Raw genomic sequence first — 21,909 nt, forward strand, 5'->3', positions numbered from 1 at the left:
AGATGTACTCCGAATTGTGTTTGAGACTATGTGTCTTACCGTGGGACTTAATCTAATCTTTTTTTCTAATGTTCTAAGTTTTTCTAATGGTCCATACAAACTTCTTTAGGGAGATGGTTGGCAATTCTTGTGTGTTCTTCATATTGGCGGGGATGTAACATAACAATGAATAAGCTCCCGAAAGAATGAAAAAATATTTCGTTGTTCTGTAGTTACTCCATATTTAGCTTTCATGGTATTTCTGTGCACACCAATAAATTCTTTAAAGGCAGGGTCAAGCTTTTCTCGGATACAAGATAGATATTCTCGTGGATCCTTTCTTGATTAAGTACGTACCTTCCCAGGATGTTTCTGATCTTAAAGAAAATACATTTCTCCTCGATAGTTGTATAACCATACTTCGACCTGTTCTTCAAAACTTGTAAACTTTAAAAGTTCTTAGTTACTTTAAATGGCTGCATAACATTAATTCCAGTTTGCGGTTTTTATACTTTTCCGCATTTTTGCATAAGAATAACTTTTTGGTATTTAACTTTAGTGCAAAGTCCATGTGAGGATGTAAAACATTGATTACTTCCCAGTAACAATTATGAAACATCTAAAATATATCATACATCTAGATGGATATTAGTGAAAAATCAACGCCCTCAAAAGTGATAAAAATCAAAAGTATTTCTATATCATGTTTTAAATATGAAAATTCTATCGAAAATTCAACGCGCCGTTCGGAAATTGTGATCTAAATCTCGTTCTAGGTTATGATCTGCAATCAGCTAATAAGGGATCTACCTGAACCTGGGTTATAGTTTCAAAAAGTCTTTTTGTCAAAAATTCCAATACGACTAGGATGTATTCACCACCGCTTCCTATTGTCGGAAATAAACCAGCGATACAACTTATTTTATTATTACTGTTTTCTAATAGTATTGTGAATTTCCTACCTACTAGGAAGTATAGTCCCTGTACTCATAGTCGATTTGTTCACGTTTTCTAAGTACATATATGTAGGAAATAAACCAGCGATACAACTTATTTTGGATGGATTTTGGTAGATAATAGCAACATTTCATTTATTCGCACACCTCCTTAGCCCAATACTATATATCCAAGTGTTAAATGATGGTTTTGTCTAGTAGTTGCTTGTTTTCTAATAGTATTGTAAATTTCCTTCCGACTAGGAAGTATAGTCCCTGTACTGATAGTCGATTTGTTCGCGTTTTCTAAGTACATATATGTTCTTTCCACGTTTTGAGTTTATATGTATTGCTAGATATTTTGTAGTTGGGACTTGAATTTGTATGTTTTTTATAGCTCCCTGAAGCTGATTTGGATTTGTTTATTTTCATACTCCATTTCTGTAGCCATGTTCGGATAAGGTTTAACGTTATTGCTAAATTTTAGGAGCTCTCTAGTATGATAGTTAACTGATGTAAACAGTACGTAGAGTAGCGGTCCAAGAATACTTCCTTAAGGTATCGAATACATACACTACTCCTATACCAAAACTCACAAGACAACCAAGTTATTGTCTTCAGAAACTAGAGTTTACCCTCAGTATCAATATCACCAACGTTTTCCGAAACTTCAACGTCCCAGACAAAATGAAATAAAAAAATAATATCACCAACCATTCAAGTACCTCTTTCCAGCTAGTATCTCCATTGAAAGAAACAATTGACGTCTTTGAATCCGTAGAATTCTTAGGGCTTGTTGTGGACAATTCCTTGAAATGGGAGTTACATCTTGCTGCCTTATTTAAAACATTAAATTCGTCCTGTTTTGCGCAAAGATCGGTTTCCAAAGAACTTAAATTGTCCACCTATTTAACAGTTTACGTGTGGTGCGACTCAATTTGAACGAATCTACAAGCTACGAGAGAGAGATAGAGAGAGAGAGCTTGAAGAAGATTAAAAATTCTGACTCTTCCTTCCTTATTCACCTTTGAATCCGTTTGCCTAATTCGTAAGTCCTCCAATTTCAGAAAGATCGTTGTACGACTATCCACTTGTGTGGAATGTGAAGCACGACCTTTACCTACCTACTCCACGTTCAAAATTAGTTTAGGGCTCATTATTTTACAACGCAAAAAATGCACAATCTCTTACCATTTGAAATCAAATCGATATCATTTTCACGCATTCCGCTGGAATTTGAGAGCATATTTACTGAAAAGTACCTTTTACTCCATAAACGAATATTCTAATAATAATATTTAATTTTGGGTATGCTGCATACTGGTTTAATTTTTTCTACGGAATTATATACTAATTATCAACTATATCTATCACCTATAATTTTGTTACTCAAGTGGTTTTCTTCTGTATATTGAAATTTTATTTTATTCTCGCCTTTATCAAGTTTTTACAAGCTTTTCTCTACAAATTGTAATAATATAATAATAATAATAATAACTCTTTCAATAGTTAGTACAGAAACGTACAGAAAAAAAGTATATTAACAAAGAATCTGTCCATGGAACAATCTACAAATTGTAACAATTTTTTGACAATAAACCATTTCTCTTTCTCAATATATAGTACAGAAACAAAAGTATATTAACAAAGAATCTTATTGGAGTGAATTGAAAAATCCATCTACTACTTGGTATTTCTTGTTTCAGGTTGCATAGTATTTGGCTCGGATCAAGAAGTGGCAGAATTAATGAAAGCTGTGCGCCGATGTAACGCAACCGGATACTTTTCTTGGATAGGTAGTGACGGATGGAGCGCTAGATCGTTAGTTTCGGAAGGAAACGAAGCAGAAGTCGAAGGCACTCTATCGGTACAACCACAAGCAAGAGAAGTTCACGGATTTAAAGAATACTTCTTGAATTTGAACGTAGAAACAAATACTCGAAATCCGTGGTTCGCTGGTAAGACATATACCGTTATTATATTATTATTATATTATGGTTATCTAAAGTGTGGAGGCAAATATTTGTTTATTAAGTCTCACATCCTGTATATTTGCTCATATATGTATTACTTTCAAAATTTTCAAAGTTTCCTGAAATAATATGGGATATTTGTATATATATGAACATTTTTTGAATTTGAATGGGATATATTAGATGTAGGATATGGTAATATTTGTGGATAGCCCCGACATGGGAATATTTTCTTCTGCAAGGCTGGGACTGGCTCGATTTTCCGTAGAACTCACATACTCGTGTGAATATATAGGTTAAAACTAACTGACTACCTTACTAACATGCCCTTTTAATTTATACATAATGTGGATGTTATGATAAGTGGAATTTTAAAGGGTCGTCAGCTTCTTCTATATGGGTTTCATGAAAATGGGTGCCATAATTTCTCTGGTTTTCTGGGATCGGTTTCTTGCGTAGGATTAATTTAAGGGCTATATAAACATATAATGTTTAGGAGAAAGTGAATTATTATCGTCCAACTGCTTGGAATATAGGGAGGTGTATAAGTTTTAAAGATTGGTGTGTTTCTGACAATTCTTTCTCGGAGGTCATCTTCTCTTCTTCTTCTTCCTGCTGTGTATAGGCATCTATAGGCATCATTACCTGTTTTTCTTCACGTCATTGCCTCTGCTCAGTCACCTGGGAGGTTGTCACTCCATCTTTTCCTAGGTCTTCCAATGCTTCTTTGTCCTGCTGGTGATTTGTCCCTTGATATTTTCACAATTCGTTCCTCCGTCATGCGGTCAATGTGCTTATTCCATTTTATCTTTCTATCCAGTACCCAGTCATTGATATTATCTATCCCGCATGTTCGTCTTATGTTTTCACTCCTTTCTCTATCCAGTATCCGCCTGTATGATCGCTGGGTGGATTGAGTAGCTTAGCGATTGTGTTGTCGGTCCCAAGCCCGAGAAAAGGAGGAAGGTTAGTGGAACGGGTTAGCAGCTCATCCACCGTAAAACCGAATATAGCTCATAGACCCACAAATTTGCCTCGGAATAGGACTGATTTAAAGACGACGAGAAAAAGGCTAACGAATTGGAGGAGAAGAGATGTTCTGCGATTTGCTACCTAGAATATAAAAACTTTTAACAACAAAGAGCAAGAAGTTATGATAGAACTAAAAGACCACCGCATCGATATCTGCGCCCTTCAAGAAACTAAAAAAAAAAAGGGAAATGGACAACAAATATACGACGATTACATGGTAATATACAGTGGAGTCAGCAAGGACGAACGTGCGAAAGAAGGAGTGGCACTGGCAATACACAAGAAATATACAAACAGCATAGAAGAATGTCAATATACATCATTTCGCATACTAATCGTTAAACTGCGAACAGAAACTCAATTATTAAATATAATATCGATATATGCACCCGAAGATAATAAGCCAAAACAAGAGCGAGAAAGTTTCTACGAACAGCTTCAAAATATTACAGAATCACTACCACAGAAAGAATCGATAATAATCCTTGGAGATTTTAACGCACGCATTGGTAACGAAGTGATACCAGGCGTAAAACAACGCTTTAACGAAAATATATTGAACGACAATGGGGAATTGCTGATGAACCTATGTTCGCTATGTTATCTAAGAATCAACAACACCTTCTTTGATCTCAAACCACAGTACAAATCCACCTTCCGTAACTCCCGGGGACAACAATCAACAATAGACTACATCGTAACCAATAGACATATACACCCCGCACAGATACAAGAAGTAAGGACATTAAGCTCCGCGAATGCAGGAAGTGATCACAGTTTGCTTCTGGGAAAAATCAAAATGAAACTTAACCTGGGAAGGAATAGAGAACCAAGAGCACACACAGAAAAAATAAACATTGAATCCATGTGGGACACAACCATAAAAAAACTATATAAAAACCGTTTAAAAGGGAAAATCGATAAAAACCCGATAGAAGAAAATGATGATATTAACAACAGTTGGAAGAGATTAAAAGAAAATATCATAGAAGCAGCAAGTGAATCCCTTGGAACTCGGACTATAAGATCACAAAAACAAGGAACGAATAAAACATTATGGTTCTCCAGCAAGGTCAAAGAACAGTGCAAAAAGAAAAAAAAAGCGTACATGTCATCTTCTCGAAGGCTAAAATTGGGAATTTTGTTAATGATATATTCATGATGGATATGTACAATTTAACAGTATGCCGGGATGTTGGATAAGTAGGTGCCAATGTAGTTGAGGATTTCTTCTTGTTTATGATAGCTTAATCTTGGGAAGGACGACGATCTACTGATTCGACTCTTCAAGTCTTTTCGATAATATTTGACATCTGATGGCAGGCGGAAGAGGTCTTGAGATTTAGAAGTTGAACTTCGCATAGACTGTTGGAGTTAACTCATTGTAGGTTCATCTCTTGACACATATATTCTTGTCTAGCTAATTTTTCGCAGGGTTCATCCAAAAATTTGTAGTACAATTCATTATTCAATAGAAATTTATTTTGAGGAATGATAATCTTCAACTGACTCTCACTCTGAATTGGTATGGGATACAAATGATACAGCTCGAAATCAAAAGCTTAGGCTACAGACATGTATAATATATGTAATCTTGTTGTTTCTTATGTAATGAGGGACTTTTATCAAATTCAAAAATTGGGATATTGTTTGTTTTTAGTTTTGTGAGTATTCGATCTTTATTGACGTTTACTGTACAGATTTTTTAAAATTTTGAAAAACTTTATTATTCTGGGGTGAATAATCCCGTTATTGCAAATGATGCTGTATTTTCTAATACTCGGTATTAATTTGGAGTAACGGCAAGTAAAACATGAGAGATTCCAAAATGACTTATTTTATTTACATATACATTGACATACATATCATTTTTACTTAATTATACATTGATTGTGGATTGTGAACGATCTAACTTTCATCACCTCGTTTATATATGTGTACAGTTTCGTAAATTGTGCCCGTCTGTTGAAGTAGTGAATCCATGTCATCTCAATGGCTTAGAGGTTTAACAAAATGTAACGGTGCCTAGTATTTATTTTGTAAGTGGTTTTATTTGCATACACAGACAGCACATCAGAGTTAGCTGTTCAAAGCTGTGCGACGAGCCTTTTAATATATAATGAGGAGGCTCTCTCTGTAGATAATTGTTTCATTTTGATCTTGCAACCTTATAAGAGTTTTTCTGGAAGTATTGAGGTAAAACTGGAAATATGGATTACTACCCAAATGTCAGACAGGGTTTCGGAAAACGCAGCCCTGCAATTATAACGTTTTTGTTCTATACACAATTAAGAAGAATTCTACGTTTTTCAGCATTGTTTGTGAGTCTAGTGGTAATAAGTTGCGTGAAGAGTTTGGCTTTGTGATTTATTAGAGCTTTTTTATAAAAAGGAATCGTTTCAATATTTGAAAAGGCAGATGGAAGTTAATCAACTAGTATGATAGTATTAGAAAGTAATTTTGGTATAAAAATGGACATCCTTAAACACTTGATGTAATGTGATAACACAATATATTGTAAGAAGGAGTAGAAAATCTGTATATGAAGAAATATATGAAGTATTTCATTTGTAAAACGTTTATATGCTTAAACATGCTTCTATGAGGCCCCTTCTAGGAATCAGCATAGTCTCCAGTTTAGCAGCGTGTCGTTCCCTACAATTTTCATCGATAACTTTTTGGTACGATTTCCATGATAGCTCATCTCATATTTATGTAAAAAAACTAATGTCCAGAATTTTCTCGTTACAAATCGTTCCTATGCACGGTTTCTGATATATGACTGGGAGCCATTCTTATTATAACAACGGTTCCGCTACTACAGAAAAAGACATTCGCGTCGTATGGAAAGCTACATTTTTCACCTTAATTTATTCTAATCACAAATATTCCTCACGAAATACAATTTTTGAACACTCGATTAATTTCAGAATTCTGGGAGCACCATTTCAACTGCCGTTTAGCGAACAGTTCCAAAACACCGTACAATATGAAAATTACGAATATGTGTAATGGAACAGAAAAGCTCACTCTCAATAATACTGTATTCGAAGATCAGCTTCAATTCGTATCTGATGCCGTTTTGGCTTTTGCGTATGCCATAAGGTGAGTAAATGTTTCATTTCAGTACTAAATATAAAAACACTGTGATTTTTATTGATTCTAATAAATTCATAATTTATACATATCACAGTTCCGATAAAATTGTACCTTTAGAATTTTCCACTTGAAAATTCATTTAGATAAAGCAGCGCTATCTAATTTTAGCATTCGAAATGTTCTATTAGACAGAGGCGGCCTCGAGGCCTACATAAGTATACTCGTCCTACTTAGAAGAACAAAAAATCAGTGGAAATGAAATTTCTCAAAAGATTCTGCCGTTTTTAGCAGCATAAAATAACTAATGGGCAATTATGTTATAATGGAATCTTCGACATTGTTATGCTACAGTTATAATACAACTTTCCTGTTTTCGTGAATTATTTGTAATACGCCGATGATCTAATTCTTTACTGCCATTGTAAATATGTCCCCTCTCCGTGCCAACTGTTCCAAAATGCAGTGAAAGACTTCTGATTTTCAACTCAACTGGAATCACTATAATCATGATATCAAAGGCATCTTTTTAAAGAGGCTGACCATAATTGAGACCGTACACTAGGACGATAATTTCTGCCCTTCTCTTATGCGGCTAGAGTATCCTCCGATCTTTATAATCCTGTTCATTAGTTACTTACATCACTTTTCTTCTCACTTATTCAGAAATAATTATTAATTGCTCACATATCTACTCAAAAATAACAACCTTCCTTTGACCTCTGTCTTCTTCTTCTTCCCTTTGGACCAGAAATATTTTTATATTCAACAACTTCGGGGCCGGCTTGGCAGTGTTCATACCATATAGCATCCCACAAGCTCTTAAATTTATATTTTCCTCCCCCTTAAACATGTCACCTTATGTAATTGAAATCATATTCACCGCCCTGTTGGCTAAAGTTGTCTGTCAAGTAGGTACATATTCACTGACTGTAAAGAATACTTTACCGCACACCATCAATTTAATTTGAAATCTAACCTCGAGGCGACACTCAACTGCCCGACAGAAATGAAAGTTTTGAGTTTCTTTTGGGGTTACCAAGTTGTTTAAGAAAATATGATATGATGTATTGTAGGAGATTTTGCAGAAGTCTGACTGAATTGAAAACAAAATCCTAAGAAATTACATTGAAAATTGAAAAACAATTTCCTCTCAACCAGTTTTGATTATGAAGAGATGAAATGATTTTGAGTTTTTTTCAAGATAACTTTATAATTAATCATATTCACATTTTGCTCATCGCATTTCATCTAATAAATAGCTCAAATAAATAGATCAATTGTAATTTATCCCTTCATTACCTCAAATACACATCGCAGTCTTTCATAAAGAATTAAAAACAAAATAATACGGAGACATTCTTAATAAGAGTCCTGCAAATATTATCAACAACACATTTGCTCTTCAATAATTTAAATCAACTCAATTCCGTTATATCATTTGGAATATCCATCTTCTTAATTTCCATATATGTTAATATCTCATCTTTTTCGGAAGCTGATATTGGGAATTTGGTATAATATTCAGTAATGATCATTTTATTGAAAGAAAAATATAGAATTTGACAAAATGTTGGTTCAATAAGTTGTCATTTCTGGAAATGTTGATGATATTCATACACTGTTTACACCACGGCTAGACCGTCACTCATAATTATACTGTTTGACGCGCGTTTCGATAACCAATTCACCAATTCTTCAGAGACTGAAGTAAACTAAAACCTAATGACTTGACTAACCTGTTTTATACTAAATTCTCCCACAAATAAAGATTCTCCCGCAAAAATTAATTCCAGCGGGAAAACCTCCTCAGAGGGAACCTTTTTTTATTTATCCGTTAACTACAAAACTATAGTGGGCTGTGAGTAATAAGCTCTTTGTCCTTATTTAACAAAGGGCCTATTCCTTTGTCCTCATTTAACAAAAGGCCTATTCCTCAAACTCACTCTATAGGCAGTTTTCCCACTGAAATTATTTTTCGTGGAAGAAGGTTTATTGGTGAGAAAATTTGATAAACAACAGCTTAGTAGACGTATGAAAAAAAATTCTTTACATATTCCTTAAGATGTCTCCGGACAGTAAAAAAAGTTTTCGCTATTTTGATGTTAATTCAGTTTACTTTTTAAGTACCTATTTAAATTTGTAAGTTTCCAAAGTTTATAGAGAACGATTAAGCAGAACCGGACTTACAGGAATTTTTTTAAAGTTTCCCACTCTTCCCTATTTTTTATTCGCAGAGATAGACTTTCATTTGTGAAATGAAAAATGCGCACAATTTGTTGGAGAATTTCATACTATCTTCTATAGAAAGCCTTTTAATATAGAATAATTTTTCTTTTTTAATATTATACTTTGAATTAAGCCCTTCAGTGGTGGACCTAAAATTATGAGAATAATTCCACGTGTTTCTTGGAGCTAATTTTGTTTTTTCCTTAAGCTGTGATAAAATCCGTTCTTTATATAGGGCCGATGGTCGTTCTTAGTTGCCCACGCGGTAAAATGCTGCAATAATATTGGCTTTATAAAAGTCACATAATCGTCAAATAACATATTGTAGTATATGGATTCAAAGTTAATAGTTCAATAAGTTTAATAATAACATTTTTTATTAAATCCCTATATCCTTGTTTTAACTATTCGAAATTTATTAAAAAATTTATTAAAAGTAACCCTTAAATATTTATCGATTGACTTCTGTACTCACATTTTTTTCATTATTCGCCAATATACAAATTGAAATAATTCTAGCATACATTAAATATTACCACGCGAAACGTCACCATAGACTGAAATCAAAGTAAATTCATTATTCTTTTTAAAATTTTTCCCTGTGTATCAAAAAATATTTCAATTTGATAATTTTTAGAAATGTCTGTAGCTTTAGACAAAAGTTGAATAGAGAACTCATTTGTATATATCATTAAATGATACCAATTTACATAATTATAAATAATTGTTACAAATAGTTATTTATCGAACAAGTGGAAGGTAAAATGTACGAGTCGCGCAGTATTTCTTTTATGTTCATTCGAAACCAAGAAGAAACAAAGATTTTATTTAGAGCACTGGGTGTAGAAAAAAAATCCACGCGATATGATAGCAAAATATTCAAGGATAAACACTACCGATTAATATTGAAAATTTAGAAACTACTATGTAAGCTAGGAAGCATTTGCTAAATTTACAGATTATCTTATAGATAATTCCAATTCTAATAACTAACTTTTGTGATGAAAGAATTTCGTGGGCGGCTTTACTGTAGCGTCTACTTGCTATGCGCAAGTATTTTCCCCATTTTCGATACCGTTATTAGTAAAAACAAGAAAAATAAAATCCAACCGTTTAACTCATGAAATATGAATTTATCTTCAAAAGCTGAGCAACGCAGATTTGTCTTCGAGCTATTGCGGTTTTATAAGAATTTTTCGAAAACTCAATTCAACTTCTTTATGGATAATATTTACATAAAATGAATTCTATATAATTTTTTCTAATGCCCTGTAGGTCCAGAGCCTATATGGTTAGATATTCATCAGAGATTGAAAAAATATATTTGGAATCAACTGTGAATGACTGTGAACGGAGAAATGAGAGATTCAGTAAAACTGTATACGGATGCGTTCATTAAGCGCAATCGTGAGACGAAAGAAGCGAGATTCTCATGGATTTCATGAAACGAGGTATAACAATCAAATAGGAAGGTGAACGATACAAAACAAACGAAGAAGCTTATATGTCGAGGATCATATGACGCAAAAAGAATTGTCCAAAATTTCAATCAAAAACTCTTTAAGCAACCACTTCAATATCCTGGTTTAACACCAAGTGACCACAACATTTTTTGAAATTGGAGACGTGGATAGATAGACACCGCTTCAATAGAAATAAGAGTTTCACTGACTTCATCACAAATTGTAAGAAAGCTGATTACTCGTTATGATGAAAGTCTCAGCTTTGTTTTGGTAATAAAACCATCTTGTGTTAGAGTTTGACAGGTAGCCAGATATGATAGGCAACTGTTCATACGTGAGAATTGAGTTTCTGGTAAGGTACTACTTCATAGTTTGAATTGTTGCCTTGCTGGGATCAAGGAAATATATATTTTAGCTAATTTTTAATGAATATAGGAGAGTTTGATTAATTTTGTTTTGTGTTTATTTGGAGAGAAAATAGTGCAAGTGTTTCAAATTATCTTTTCTCCTTGAAATGTGGGTGACGTATCTATATCTCTCTTCGTACGATAAAAAATTTTAAGTGAATAAAAATACTTGTAGAGTACCAGTGATATTGCTGAGTTTAATGTATGATAAATTTCATTGAATGATTCAATTAGTTTGCTATCAATATTAAATCATATCGGTAGCAGTTGTTAAGATTAAAAATTAAATAATTATTGATATTTTTCTAAAGAGATATGAATCTATCATATATTATTAATCATAAATCAAGATTGAGGAAAACATAGTCAACGCTGTGTATATTTTTTCGGAAAGATACTATGGACAAACTGTAAAAATCGCTAATAACGTTTATCTATCACTAAACAAAATTCCTCAACTACTTTGTGAATTTAGTTTCAAACTATGTTAAATTCATAATAGTTTCAAAAGTGTAAGTTACACAAGATTCAAAATTAACAACAAGGATACACTTTCTGCTTTCAGAAACCATCAATTATTCATCTGGATTGTAAATTATTGGAAGTTGTTTGTGTCGCTTTCTCGGGTTTGCAGTTCGGACTTTAGACATTGCGGTTTGGTTTCAGTCGTTAATAACGATTAATTTCACAGATAAATGAGGTTATTATCCATCTAATACTTCATTAATTACTTAACTTGAGAAGGTGAGATGTTTGCATGATAGCGCATCAGCAATTTTGATGAAATTAGACAACACAAGTAATTTATTATTTGGTTTGTTGATATTTTCAGGTTTAAATGTAACTTGAGAAGTACACTAATTACTGAAGCTGTTACGTTAATTATATTATCATCTTTTGTGACAGTTTAAATATTTGCTCGAAAATAATTATTACCTAGAACTATGGTAATCTTACTTAACCTCCTAAAATATGTTCATAACTTTTCTGAACTCCCAGAAAGGAAGTAATTATTAATTACAATTTATTTCTAAATATATCAGAGAAATATTGGTACCAGATGCTCTGAATATGAAAGAATTATTACGATTTCGAAACAATTAAGAAATAAGGAGAGTATTGTATTGTGACATAATAAATATAAAAAACTGAAAACCACGCTTTCAAAGCTCATAGAATTAAAAAGAGACGCTTTGTTCCATATATCTCGTATATCGAGCGCCCGACACTTCTTTCAGAATAATACTAGTATTTTTCATTCATTCAAGGTTATTTTAAACATTATTCCTAACTTTTCAGTTCGTTCTGTTTTAATAGCGTGTTTTTCAGTTTTTTTAAGTTTAGTTATGATGTCATAATTCAATACTATACTTTTTTCTCAAGGTTTTCGAAATCTTAATACTTCTCGATTTTTGAGACATCTGATACCAATATATCTATCATAAAATTGGAAATAAAATTGAATTATTCATTGTATCCTTTCCAAAATTATAAAGAAGTTATGAATATAATTTTAAAAGTGATGTACAGAGTCATTTTAGAATAATCATAAAAAATTGAATATCTGCTAATCTAAAAGATTAATTGGTACAGAAACACTTAAATCGTAGAATTTGTTACTTACTCACTTACGATAAATTATGTCCGGTAAGTGATGTCCATTTTGGACAATACATTGTTGTAGCCTTTGACGGACACTGGCCTCAATCCTTTGCTGCATGTCTACATCAATCTGGGTGACGTGTCGACGATCTTTGGGTCCTCCAAGTACGCGGTTTATTGTTGTACACTCGAGATTTCAGAAGACAACTACTCGATCCGTCTCGGGAACAAATCACAGGGAACGGCCATTGTTCCCCTTGCTGTGTGCGCTGTGGCCCCATCCTGCTGGAATATCACATTTTCAAAATCAATTCCTTGGTTTCGTAACTCGGGGATGAAAAACGTATTCAACATTAAAATGTAACGATCAGCTGTTACAGTTATGGTCCAAAAAGACCAATTTTTCCTACTGCACAGCAGACAGTCACCTTTGGGATCTATGAAGTGGTCTCTCGTGAAGCTGATGTAGGTTTCTTTCTGCCTAATACCGGCAATTTTGTTTGTTGACGAATCCATTCAGATGAAAATGGGCTTCTTCACTCATTAAAAATATCAAATCTTCATTTTTTCCAAAAATGGCAAGCATTTGTCGAGAAAATTGTAATCGCTGCTGGAATGCCTCTGAATAGAGCGGCGTGGGCTTCTTTTACTCGTTCAATGTTCTCCAGAGTGCTAGAAGTTCGTTGGGGACCCGGTGGTTTTTTCTTCAATATTGATCCACTTGTTAGAAGGTTGTTAACCCATCGCAATATTATGTTACGAGAAGGGACAGTTGCATTTAGATGGATATTAAACTGACGGCGAAAATTTCGCTGAACAGCAGTTATGGATTCGTCATTTCACACAAAACTGTCATACACTTAGAAGCGTTGGTCTAGCGTCCACGGCTCAATGACATTCGGTTCCCGTGAATGACCATGTATAATCGAGTTTTCTACTGTTCTTAGTAGTAAGTTTTTATAAGCAAACATTGAAACTGTCTCCAAAGATAATAATATAATCAAGCTTCAGGAATTGAAAAAAACGATGGTATACTAGTAGCGTACTTACATCTGAACCTGATGAATTAACTAAATAGAATTAACTCTACTTTTTAATTTTATCAAAATTGCTGATACGCTATTATGCAAACATCTCACCTTCATAAATTATGTACCTGTGTTAGATAGATAATGACGATATTTTGTATCTATAAAACTAACCGGTATTAACGACTAAAACCAACCGGCTAAATCTGAAGTCTGAACAACCTACGCTAGAAAGCGACTCAAATAACTTGATGAATAACTTTTTGACAGTTTTTCCACAGTATTTTTCCGAAATAATTAACTCAGCGTTGACTAGGTTTTCCTTACTCCTGATTGCTGATTAATAATGTTTACTAATTTCATATCTTTTTCGAAACTTATCTATCATTATTTTTTGAGATTCATTCTTAATCTTCCTATGTGATAAAATATTTGAGGCGCCTCTCACAAACTAATTGAATCAATTAATGCAATTTATAATACACGGAACTCAGCACTTCAAAAAATTTACTCCTCTAATTAACAAGCAGCACCATATCGTTATCAATATAAGGCGTATTATACAAGTAAATTTTTAATCAGTTAAAATGTTTTATCGCTTGAAGAGGGTACTCGTTTACCATCTTCAAGAACATCACCCATATTTCAAAGAGAGAGAATCATTTGAAACACATGTACTATTTTTTTTCCAAATAAAGACAAAATAATAAAAACAAATTTTTCTATATCCACTAAGAATTAGCTAAAATACATCTGTACCCCGGAAGCGAAAGACACCATCACCTTTTTTCATTATATCAACTCATGACGATGTCCTTGATATTCAATTTTTGATCTCTGCAATGGTGAAGGTCACTATGTCCTAATCCCATGTATAGAAAGAAATATATAACTTTGTTCATTTTCAAGAGAAGTGAAAGACACAAAACAGAAGCGGCTTCTATAACTACCAGGAAGAACTACTGCACGTGGAAAGACATAGCAGCACATCTCAGCCATCACAATTGATACTCGCCTTAATTTAAGCAGCAGATAGAAAACTGAACTCTGGAGACAAATGGAAAGTAACAAGAACCTTCACCACAAAAGTCGAGGACGACGAAGTAGAATAACAAGAAAGCCCAGCTTAATATCTTGAACCCCCAAATAACCAGCATCGATTGGGAGATGCAGGGAAGTAAGATGAGACACCAAATTAGCTGATGCCTTCCTCGCGAAGTAATGTCTGGTTTCCCCGACGAAATGCAGGCCCACTGAGGAATAATAACAATTATAGCCTCACGTTTCCATCACCAAGTTATCGTCTTCATAGACTGAAAATGAACTAAAACGCATTAACTATTCCTACTTACCTATATAAACTAAATCTTCCCTCAAGGAAACTCTAGTTCATATACCTAATATAACATTAAAACAATTATTAGGTAATTCAAAGGATGAAGTACTAGATTTGGCAATACATTTTACATAATTAGCTGTAATAAAGTATGTTGGACAAGAGGATTGTAGATGTCTAGTTTGGAGAGAACCTACCTTAGTTAAAGTATAAACGGATAGAGAAATCGGATATTGCGAAACATGCCGTTATAATCAAGGGATAAATAAAATATGAATAATGTGAAATGGTTGTGGAATAAACAAAAAATTGTTTCATGAAGTTGAAAACATTGAGATTTTTAATGGTAAGGATAACTTAAATAGTTACAGTCAACTTTATTGGGGAATTATGTGAAACCTCTCTTTCGAGATCCCAATTTAGGAGACTAGGTATAAACAAATCTTTCCTGGTAGTAACATGTTTCCATTATATGAATCTAATAAGCCTATATTCCCATAAACTTGAGTAATAATTGGTTTTTGAAATTTTCGCTTCACGTCTATGTTTTATAAATGATTTATAATGTTTTCACATGCTTTTAATTCAAGTTTATCGAAAAGTCTTACGGTCATTAAAAACATCTGTTCGCTCCAACTACATGAACTATAGAAAATTAAACGTCGTTTTAGTGTTTCTGTAATTATTTTATTTTTTTTTTTATTTTTAGAGATATGCACAAGGATCATTGTCATGGTTTTCCCGGATTATGTGAGGCTATGAAACCTACTAATGGTACTGAGCTGCTGAAATATTTAAGAAAAGTGGATTTTCAAGGTAAGTTCTACATATGGTTATCCATATCTATGAAAAACTCCCACAATATTTTTCAAAAAACTGTTAATAAAGGTTATATCGCGTATCTTAGTATACTTTGCAGTGATATATACACTCCACTCACAATTTCAATCAGTTGCTCGTTTCGATAACCAAGTTATCGTCGTTAGAAACTGAAGGTAAACTAAATCAACAGTTCCAGAAATTTAGCTTAGTAAATTCAATCACACACTACAATAATCTAACAAAATCATATTAAATTTTATTATCGACATTATAAAAACATTGAAACAAGCACTAATAGGGAAGAGGTTTCAAATTATTTATAATATTCTGATATAATTTTGATCTAAAATATTGGTTATGTTCTATCCCATATATTTCTTCTATGTTTTGACATTTGATAAAAGCAAAATTTTCATAGTAATAACTTGAAGCACCAAACGATTCTGTATACTTCTGTTGATAAACAACTATTGTTGCTACAATTATCGATATTAATATAAATCACAATGATTCAGTACCTGTGTAAACCAGAAAATATAATGAAAATATCCTGTCACTCAATTTTAGCACGTGATTCATAGTGCTTTTCCAGTTTTCTTATATTGCAATGTATAGCAAATGCTCCACGAAACATATTAAATATCATTTTCTCAATACTGTTTCCTATTAATAATCGTACATCATACAAATTATGAAATTCAAAATCAAAAATACAAAGAATTGTTTTCAAAATATTTGGTAATTTCATAGTATACCGGGTAGGCACTCAAAATTGCCGGCGCCCACATCTCTAGAACGGATTATTTTACAACGTTGGGGAAAAAAAAATAAAACATAAGTGGCCCCAAGAAAAAGAACACGTGAAAATTTTTTTCAGAATTTTAAGTACACCACTAGTGGGAGTATTTGGAAATATAAAATTACTAAAGCAAAATGTTTCAAAATTTAACAAATAAAGTGAGCAATGAACAATAATTGAATTCTTCATCAAATTATGTGAATTTCCATTTCATAAGCTTTAGTCCATCTCTTCAAATAAGAGGCGGCAGAGAGAAGCAACCTTGTTATCAAAAAATGCTTGTAAACCCTGTTCTTCGCCGATTTCCATGAACTAGATGTTGTTTTAACAGACTCTTGTCTGTTACGAGATATCTTAAGAAATGTATAATTTCTATTCAAATGTCTATTAGGCATTTAGATAACACTATCTAGCGGCAATAATAAGATTATTATGAGTACAGTTTGAATCAATGCAAGTAGGTCAATGTAATAATTTTCAATCCAGAATTAATTTTCTGTTTCCGTTTGGGCTAACCAGTTCAATAGACGTATAAAGAAAAATTCTCGTCATTTACACATTTTTTAAGATATGTCGGCATAGAGAAAAGATCGATATTTCAATGTTTTCACTTCACTTTTTTGAACGACTCACTTTAACTATTTAAGTTTGTTGAGACGAATCACAATGTCTAAAATATATAATATAACGCTCTCTTTCATCTACCTTGTTAATCAAATTGCTTAGAATTCATATATTTTGTATAGACGAACAAAAGTTCTTTTGAACAATCTAAAGTTAGGTTTTGTTTGAACCCGTGGCAGCTGTTTCCATTTAATTAACCCAAACTAAATTGTTAATGAATGAACAATCCTAAATGTTATATTATTTGAACCTCAATCGGTGATTACTGACTACAGTTTCTACTCGGTTATTTCAGGTATTCGTCTTACTAATGATGCGACACGACTTGAAATCTCGTACGAACTGACTTCAAGAGTTTGCATGCATATAGCCGATATTTTGGTAACTGGAAATTTTTCAGTAGCAATGTCATCTTCTGAAGATTACGAATGTTATATTATGTCATATTATTAATAGAAATACAATACAAATATTATATGTTCCTTTGAGTTCTCCTGCCATATTTGACAAAGCATTCTATGGTATTTTGAAGATTTCTAGGAAATTTCGGGCAATTAGTCGCTTTCTCGCGTCGCAAGTTGAACATCAAATAATTCCATTGTCAAACATATTTGATGTTTTCATTCTTTTCCCCTTTATTTTCAAAACTAAAATAAGTAGACGATTACTTAATATAACTAGATATCTTGTTTATTATTGTCGATTTTCATCATGTATTATGAATATCAACGATATCCAAACAGTGGTCAGATTTGTACAAGAGACCCTGTCGATATTTTTTCTTCCTACAACTGTTTCCTGAGATAATTTTTCAGTCATTTTGTCAGATGCAGCACCGTAGGTACAACCAACTGGAATATATATAAACTAAATGAATTCCTTTCGGTTCTCACGTACCAAACTTTATATAGGTATATTTGATCTGATAATCATATTTATTCATTAAGCCTCTCCGGTGACATAATTTTTCACATCACTGAATAAACGGATTTATGCACGTACATGGGTTTACTTCACTGAGCTACTGTAGAAATAAATCAGCTGTTTTGATTGAAGACAAATGTCGTGAGGTGCTCCTGGAAAAAAATGTGATATATGCAAGTTGGTTAGTGTTGATGTTATCAATATTTATGACTAGTTTTTTGTGTTCCTTGGCAGAGACAAAAAACTTGACACTAAAAAATACTCTGTATATGTATATATTTTTGATGTAATTTTAAGATATTTTCAGGTGATATGCGTCGGCTTTTCACCTCTGCATTTGAGTTTCTACAATATTTCTAGTTTCTTTTTCATTTATTCCAGGATATTTCGGAGTAAAAAATCTCCTACAGATGAGGAACTGAGAAAATGATGATGACTCGAATATTCCGATTCTTTTTGAAGAAGAGAAGATTGGATACTCTGAAGATCAGGTCTATGACCATGAAATTTCTTATTGATGAAGAAAATATTGAGATAGACGAGACGCAAGCTAAAGAAACAAATGGAAATGAAAGAGTACTAGAAGAGGAAATCGCTGATACTACGAAACAAGAGATAGAAAACTTTTGAAACAAAATATTGTTTGGTTGAAAAATCTAGGATCAAACGGATGGATAATGTATCATACGAAACAAAAAAAATGAAATGGTATCAACCTCCGCATTTACATGATCCCAGTATTACAATTCCACCTCCAATTACTTCTTTTGAGTGATACATTTTGATAAAAATTATTCAGCAGGCGGTAGATATGACAAATCCATACTCAGCTCAAAAGAATATACCTCAATTCCATCCAGTAACTCTAGGAGAAAAAAAGTTGATTAGAGTACATATTGCACGAGTTAATTTGCGCATGTATTGAAGGCCTAAGTATGGAATTCCACTGATAAAAGATGTAATTGGCGATTTCTCAAACTACACCAAGCATTCCAATTTGTAGATATAACTAATTGTCCCGAAAATAATATTATGGAGAGTACGAGACATCTATGACTGTATTAGAAGACGATGTCAAAAGTTACCACTAGAAACTCATCTATGTGTTGGTGAACAGCTGGCTCCTCTCGAAGACCAAATCAACATAAAACAATATATAAATGATAAGCCGAAAATGTGGGGTGAGAAAATTTATGTTCTATCTGGGAAAAATCATACTATTCATGTTTGTCCAATCTACCAGAGAAGTATTGCTGAATAAAGCCGATCTACAAGCAATATGACAGTGCAGCAATAATTGTCATGCAGTTTACAAATGATTTGCATATTGAGCGCATATTTCGGATTTTCTATTTGTTTACTTGGGTTTCCTTAGTTACGACGCATTATATTTTTTAAATGTTTATAGACGCTCTCTATTGCGATATATAACAAGAATGAGATAGATTACATTATCCATATTATACAAGATATGCCCTGTGGATTGGCGATAAATAAAAAATTCTGAAACAAATTCCAAGCAAAAAACTTCAAACTGAAATTGAAGTAAATTTGCTCAAATAATTACATCAAGGTCTATTCATAATCATAAAAGATCGAATTTCTAACTTAACTCATAAGAAAATGAATTATTAGAAATTTTCAGTGAATTTGAGCTCTAAATTGAGAACTTCACAGAAGTTATGGATATCTAGACGTGTTATTCATTATATTTAGAAAAAAAAAGGTGAAAATAAAATCTAACGAGATAGATGGATTATTCAGTTTGTTGGAATATTCTTCTTTCCCCTATAAATTACCCTATGCCTGTATAAATATACAGTTATCAAATATTCTAGAATTACTTAAAATATTAATGACTGAATGATATGAATTAAATTATTTATAAATCTCAATTTCTATTACCCTTGTTTAATAATAATCAAAAACATTAGTGATTACATATTTAGGTTGGGTGTGAAACGAAGCGGATATATTTAGCAAAAAGTTGAGTTAATTATATATGTCGGAGTTCAGAAGAAATCTGAAAAAGCAATAGTCATCCATAGCACCAATGAAGATAAGGAAATGAAGGCTGCGTTCATAAGATTTGATTCGTCACTATACAATATCAGGGAATGGTGCTACTAACGATTATCCAAGGTTGTAGAATAGGTAAGTAGCAACAAGATTTCCACGAAAAGCAGGAGCTATGAATAGGCTGATGGATCCATTGAAATGCGACTTGAATGGGTTAAATGTTTTAAAATCTCTCAGTCGCGTAATAGAATTTTTTTTTTGGTATTGAGAGGAGACTACTATATGCTTCTTTGGTATTTGACTGCAAGCCTAGTAAAGGTACCGTTGCAGCCCATCAACATTTGAAATCACTACAATTTGTTGGTAGGAGCCCCATAGTAAGTGTCTGTTCTCTTATTGAGCTAATGTCAGTAGTGTGCAGCCATTACAAGGGGAATGCGTCAGAGAAGGAACCAGTTTAAGAACGTCGGACAGACTGTTTGGTTGCTTAGTGACCAATTTCAATTTTTTGCAAACATAAATACATTTTTACAGTGTTGTTCAATAAGATAAATATATTATTTTGGGATTCAAGTTTTTTCTTTTCTTGACCGAAAATGGGTTGAATTTGAAAATTATAGAGCTTATTGTGAATAATTATTGTTACTTTAGTAAGAAATTAGAATATGAGGAACAAAAAATACACCATTTCAAGTGATTTTTTTATGTTTAAAATGGTTTTGAAGTATTTATCTGGTTGGTTACCATACGTATCACCATTTATTTTCTCTAGATCATGTGAAACATATGTGTTACAAAATCACGGTAATTCAATATAATTTTCTTAGACATACGGATAAACTGTGGTGGTGGCTACATCCGAATTATGCGTTGTCGCCTTAGCCGAGCTCAGCTATTGGTTTAGAATGCATGCGGCCCGCAGCAACAGTGTAACTATCTAGTTACACTATTAGTTCGACTGTTACTATCGTCTTTGGTTACTTTATTCTATTTAGAGTCATTTGTGTTTATGTAATATAAAAGAAATGAGCCGTGCACAATCTCTGGATGGCCTCCGGCCCAAACGTGAAAGTATAAATGCTTAAGGAACACATGAATACAGAGAACATCAGCAATGACAATATGGCGTAAATGTCAGAGGATATTGGGGATGAAGACTGGCACGAAGTTTATTATATCAAGAGAACGCCCCACCGAATAAAACTTGGCTTACAATGGAAATATTGAAGGAAAGATGGTGAGAAACACTGGAACGTCCTCCTTTCTATCTCGACATGTCGCCATGCGACTATTTCTTATTTGGTTCATTGAACCAGACTGTCGTACAAAACTGAAAAAATTCAGTTCTGTAACTTAATAATGGAATTTTTCACAGCAAAGTTGAGGTTTATATTGTATGAAGAATTTCTTTTATAACACAAGTAATATCAAGCTAACCTATTTATATACAAAAGAATTGATGTTATCAACAATCTGTTTATTTGGTCAATCAGACTGAAATATATTCTGATATCATAAGTACAGTTAACATTACCGGCAAGTACATATAAATTGTTATCATTTAGAAATAAAATATTGGAGAAAGTCGACGAAACTAAAAGTATAATAATAGTACCATTTCATACTGATGCATAAGGATGA

At 32.9% G+C, this 21,909-nt stretch overlaps 1 protein-coding gene across 2 annotated transcripts in view; it reads left to right on the forward strand.

Moving 5' to 3' along the window:
- The window catches only part of LOC130449501 (metabotropic glutamate receptor 2), a 566,135-nt gene that overhangs the window by 491,497 nt on the left and 52,729 nt on the right, over nt 1-21,909 (forward strand). For both annotated transcript variants that reach the window (XM_056787383.1, XM_056787390.1), the window contains exons 7-9: nt 2,621-2,872; nt 6,850-7,024; nt 15,790-15,896. In XM_056787383.1, the coding sequence (XP_056643361.1) occupies nt 2,621-2,872; nt 6,850-7,024; nt 15,790-15,896 (534 nt within the window). The remainder of the gene's footprint in view (nt 1-2,620; nt 2,873-6,849; nt 7,025-15,789; nt 15,897-21,909) is intronic.

Source organism: Diorhabda sublineata, chromosome 1, assembly GCF_026230105.1.
Source record: "Diorhabda sublineata isolate icDioSubl1.1 chromosome 1, icDioSubl1.1, whole genome shotgun sequence".
Lineage (NCBI taxonomy): Eukaryota > Metazoa > Arthropoda > Insecta > Coleoptera > Chrysomelidae > Diorhabda > Diorhabda sublineata.